Here is a 5,420-nt window from a genome sequence, read left to right as displayed (position 1 = left end):
AAGACGACACACATTCGCGTGTGGTAACCTTACGACACGCGTGTTAATGACACACAATGCGTATCAAGAAAGGCACTGTCAAGAAAGGTCGTGTCATAAATGATGATGACACACATTTTTGTGTATCATAACTTTTAAATGTTTAAAAAAAATATTATTTATAGATTTACTTATTTTCAAATTAAATTTGTATTTAATGTCTCATAATAGTAAATAAAATATCATATATAAAAAATACAATCCATTTCATAAATTTAATGTCATACAAATAATCGTTACATGGAAAGATAAAACAAATCAATAGAAGTTGTAACAAAATTTTACAAACTAATTAGATACAAGAAATATAAAAAAAAAAATATACTCTCAAATGTTTTTCAAAGTCTAATCTCCATGTCAGCTCTTCAACTCACTTCTCGAGTTTGTCCTTAGCTTCTCTAAGAGCTCCAACATCTCTTGCAGCATATGACAACATATTATAATTTTTTAATTACTATTTATTCTTATAATTTAAAGCATTTAGATAAAATTGTAATATATAATACTTAGATTTTTTTTATAGAAAATCCACTCACCAGCTTCAACATTCTTAATTCTTTCCTTGCTACCATTGAGGAAACTCTCTTTACTTGATAACTTTCAGCTGCATTAAGACAAAATACAAATCATTATATTTCTACCTTGTTCTTATTTTTAACCTTTAATTGAATTTCAAAATGAAAATGACAAGATTTTCTTACATTGTCCATTAAACAAGTTTAGGCCTCTCTTATGTAAAATCTTCAAGTGAAAAACGTATCCAAACAAGAAAACATCAACACCTGCTTCATATGGATTATATTTCATTCCATAATCCTTCTCAAGACTAAACACAACATAATAAAAAACATTCAAACTTATGAAAACAAGTAAAGATAATATGCAATTCAGGGAAAACAAGAGAATAATGAAAAGGAAAGAGCTAAACTTGGACTTTGAATACTAGTCAACAATTAAAATTTCAGCTTTTGATGAATGGTAATGACAAAAATAGTGTTTTTGACTTTGAGATAACAGAAGCAAGCTTTTTACTAATTTTTTTGATCATAGACATATACAGCCCATAATTGATTATTAGAGGTTGGACGATAAAAGTTTGGCTTGGGCCTATTACTGGTTAAAATATAATTAACTCCCAACATTTCATTATTTCTAATCATATACAATTTTCAAAACGTTGAGTTATTATTCATCAAATATATATAAATCTTACGAAGGTGTGTAAACAGGTCTTCTAGCCTCAAGATGCAATGTGATGTTATTTTCCATATATGATACGAGTGACATGTGCTTGATTTCAGTATACCTCTGTAAAAAAAATAAACCATAATACAATAAATAAAAAAAATATAAAATCAAATTTTAAAATACAAAAAATATAAAGACTCACAATGCTCTTGGCACGTGCCTTTGCAAGAAGCTGTACTGGTGCTAGGCTGAAATTGTTTAACAACTCTTCAACAGCCGACTTGAAAACAGGGATCACACTGAAAAAAAAAAATAAACCATGTTATTTAATAAGTCAAGGTTATAATCCTAAAATCACTACCAATGTACTATACCAATCAACAACTTGAATTATAACTTCTGCAGCATCACCACCAACAACTTTAGCAATATCAGTATGTTGAGGGGCAGATATGTGTTCAAATTTCACACTTGCCTCCCTCTCTAATTTTGAAATATTTGACTTTCTAGGCTCATAAAGTGTAATTGCAACACCCGAATTTCCCGCCCTTCCTGTCGTCCCAGATCGGTGAATGTAGTCTTCAACATCACGCGGTGGTTCGGACTAAAGGGGTAGAATCGTAATTTCAGCAAGAACAAGAAAAAAAATAAACTGTGATATATAATTGATTTGAAAGTAATGTACCTAGATGATTAATTGAACTTCATTAATGTCAAGTCCTCTTGCTGCAACATCCGTGGCCACTAGTGTCATAAACTTGCCAGATCGGAATCCCACAATTGTTGCCTATTATTATTATTATTATTATTATTATTATTATTATTATTATTATTATATATATATATATATATATATATATATAATATCATGAAAAGAAGTTTAAAACTTTATACAAAAATTATAAATAGACTAAAATGATTTTGATTTAAATGTACCTCACGAATAGACTGTGAATGTCTCCGGCGGGCCGTCCGGCAGTGGAAACCGAAGCGGCGGTGGGACCGCGACCAATTCCGGAGGATTTTTTTCAGAATACTATTCCGTCGTTACAGGTGGCGGCTGCGTTGCCGCCACCTGGCACTTATCTTTCGCAATACGATCAGAATCCTCAAGGGAGACCATCGGTGGGTCCAGCTAGTGAAATTCCTCAAGTGCCTGTGAATGTTTCGGTTTCTATAGAGTCGTTTGGACTTCCGGATGGCGGTGTGCCGCCATAATCCATGGCTCCTCCACCTGTTGCCATGCCGCCACTTCAGGCGTTGGTCAACGCTCCGACGTTGACCCAACCACTTGATTTAAGCTCCCTTGAAGGTTTGGGAGCTGTGAATGTAGTGAAACCTTCTGAGCCTCCTCCTCCAACATCTGTGCAACTTGGATAGGTAGATAAGTTTTCCTTTTTAAAATTTTTTATCATATAAATAAGTAGATTACAGTTTTGGTCTTGAACTTTTGTCTCTTACAATTTTGGTCCTTTTGGTTTCTAAGTAAAATATGCTGTTTTTTGGAGCAAAGTTGTAAAAATCTGTTGTACTCAGGGACCAAAAAATAGTCAAATAAGGATGAAAAATGCAATAAAAACCTTTTGGGGACGTGAATTGCAAAAATGAGGTAGATTGATGGACCAAAAATGTAACTAAATGAAAAAGAATATGCATTATTAAAATTGTTTTGATAAATAATAGGTTCCACGTGGGGCTGGTGCTTCAATTTGTTTCAAGACTAGGCTAGTGCATCTTGAACATAATCAACTACCAGATGCATTATCTTGTTTTGATGAAGCTTTTCTTGCATTAGCAAATGACAATTCTCGTGGAGCTGATGTAAAGGCACAAGCCACAATTAGTGCTCAGTATAAAATCACATTCATCCTACTTCAGGTATTATTATTATTATTATTCAAACCATCTATTGCATTGACATAATTACCCTCGGCCACATCAATGTTCAGTAAGTCTTTCCTCGCATTCTTTTATAAACCTACAAATGCCACATTAATGCTCAGTAAGATTTATTTAAAATAAAAATATGTCAAGAGTTTATTGCAATAAAACACGTTGCTTGTTTACCATCGTTTTAGAAGTAAATATAGTTCAGTTATGCGTCCTGCATTACCAAATACTTCATCTTTGGCTTGCAGATTTCACCCCTTCAAACATCAAAACAAATCCCGATGAACAAGCACACATCGTGCAAAAGATATGTCCACGGCTCAACGCTTATGGATGAAAAACAGTAGCTGAGGATCAAGAGTAAAAGCGTTTTACAATTTGTGTAAACTTAAGCTATGAACTTTTCATAATTTCGATATATAGTCAGTCATACCAAGCAAAGAGCACAAGTTAGACTGTATTCCAAAACTACATAATCTGGAAGCACCAATTTCAATACAAGTTTTGAAATCATAACGCTCAGATCACAAGAGAAATAACTACAAAGCTCATAGCATATCATTTCATTTGATTCACTGAAATTCATATAAAAAGCCACCAATTCAATCAACCATGGTGATTGTAAGATCTCCAAGTGTTCAGCCTGAAGCTTAGACCTGAAGTTCACACCACTTATAGAGTTGTGCACCTGAAAAACAAACATAAATGATAATCGCAACACGTCAATCCAAAAAGAAAAGAAAACATAGCAATCTAAAGAAAGAATAGGATATTTGCTTACTTTGTCGTATTTCTTAAGAATTTTCCTAAGAGTTATAGCATTCATGATAACATATTTGATTAACATCTTCCCTTCTAGTACAAGTGCTTGTTGATCATTTTTGAAACATTGAAGCAAGGGTAGTAACTGTCTCGGCATACGAGTTTTGCAATTAAGATGGCCAAGATGTCTGACTCTAGAGCTAATACACCCCATTATATCAGAATCTTCTTTCATTATCTCGCTGAAGAACATTCGATCACACCCTACATTCATAAACAAATCATGAATAAAAACATCACAATCGTATACAATACATAAGACACATATTCATGGTCTGTTCTTAAAATTTACCTAATGTCAAAATTGGTAGTTCATAAGACTCAGCAAGTGTAAAGAGCAGGATTACTAATTATAAACGATACAAACAAATGCATTAAGAATCGCAGAATCAAACATTGATGCTAAGGATGGAACTTCCCAGTTCCCACCACCAATAGTAAGAAGTACTCTCATCCAATCTAGTTATAGTGTCCCGTGACAATCTGATCCTAACCGACTAGTCAGATCTCCAATACTTTTAGAGTCAAAAAAGTTTGTCTTGTGAAAAAAATTGAGGTTACAAATGATGTTGATATATCGTACCGGTGTTTTTTTCAGAAAGCTTCATATAACCTCCTGATCATATTACTAATAAAAATGGATTTATTGGGAAAATTGAACCTAGATACAAAGTCTTGTAGTTCAATCATCTTGTGCTCAAGTTCTTTTGTTGCATATAGATAGACAAGATAGCCAAAAGTGGTCTCATCGGGGTGAACACCTAACAGAGACATTATGTCAAGCACCTTGTGTGCATCAGTAATCGATTCTTGTTCAAGGCAACAACCATACAAAATCATGTTATAAGCAGAAAAATTAAGTTTGTGATATATCAACCAATAGATCTGATAGTACATAAAAAATATCTAAAATGACAAAAAAAAAAAAAAAAAAAAACATGTTTATATACCTTCCCTGTACCGTCCATGGCGACTATAAGAGTGTAAGTTCGTTTAGAAGGAGAGGAGAGACGTATGTGAGAATTGATATTTTGGAAGGGTGATTGAGTTATGAAGAGTGAAGTGGAGTCGAGCTTCGAAGAGCGGTAGAGCCCGAAGAAAAGAGGCAGAGTAGCAGCGGGGGATTTAGAACCGAAGAGTTGGGATGCTGGTGTAAGAAAAGTTGAAATTATCGCCAAAGTAAACCCTAATTCAGAGATTGGAGTCCGTAAAAATGGTGATAGCTGGTAGCAAGTGGTTAATGGGGGATGGATGAGTATTGAATATGATCTAGGGTTCATTGTTGTTTGTAGTTGGTATCATGGTTGTAGAGCGCCAAAAATATGAAAGGGAGAAAGATTCATAACTGCATAGTGCTAATAGGGTTTCTTTGATAGAGGATTTTACATCCGAAGGAGGAGATGCATCACTTTGATAACATCAACATCAAAAAGATGAAAGGGAGAGGATTGGAGAACAAGCGGGGTTTTGAATTTTTTAGG

At 33.9% G+C, this 5,420-nt stretch overlaps 2 protein-coding genes across 2 annotated transcripts; both read right to left on the bottom strand.

Moving 5' to 3' along the window:
• Positions 1-224: 224 nt before the first annotated feature.
• Positions 225-1,981, bottom strand: LOC145045028 (DEAD-box ATP-dependent RNA helicase 7-like). Its single transcript, XM_078993377.1, has 7 exons — positions 1,931-1,981; positions 1,602-1,831; positions 1,430-1,526; positions 1,253-1,347; positions 741-865; positions 576-643; positions 225-453 (listed from the first exon to the last, which is right to left on the bottom strand). Exons 1-7 carry the CDS (start codon positions 1,979-1,981, stop codon positions 397-399), a joined length of 723 nt encoding a protein of 240 aa, XP_078849503.1. The 3' UTR covers positions 225-396.
• Positions 1,738-4,907, bottom strand: LOC145045027 (putative E3 ubiquitin-protein ligase BAH1-like). The gene is made up of 8 exons (XM_078993376.1): positions 4,890-4,907; positions 4,701-4,845; positions 3,899-4,143; positions 3,551-3,805; positions 3,295-3,464; positions 2,164-3,205; positions 1,913-2,014; positions 1,738-1,831 (listed from the first exon to the last, which is right to left on the bottom strand). Exons 1-5 carry the CDS (start codon positions 4,905-4,907, stop codon positions 3,438-3,440), a joined length of 690 nt encoding a protein of 229 aa, XP_078849502.1. The 3' UTR covers positions 1,738-1,831; positions 1,913-2,014; positions 2,164-3,205; positions 3,295-3,437.
• Between the last annotated feature and the right edge of the window lie 513 nt (positions 4,908-5,420).

This window comes from Lactuca saligna, chromosome 5 (assembly GCF_052625555.1).
Source record: "Lactuca saligna cultivar CGN05327 chromosome 5, ASM5262555v1, whole genome shotgun sequence".
Lineage (NCBI taxonomy): Eukaryota > Viridiplantae > Streptophyta > Magnoliopsida > Asterales > Asteraceae > Lactuca > Lactuca saligna.
The sequence above is the reverse complement of the archived record's forward strand: the minus strand, read 5'-3'. Positions and strand labels throughout refer to the sequence as shown.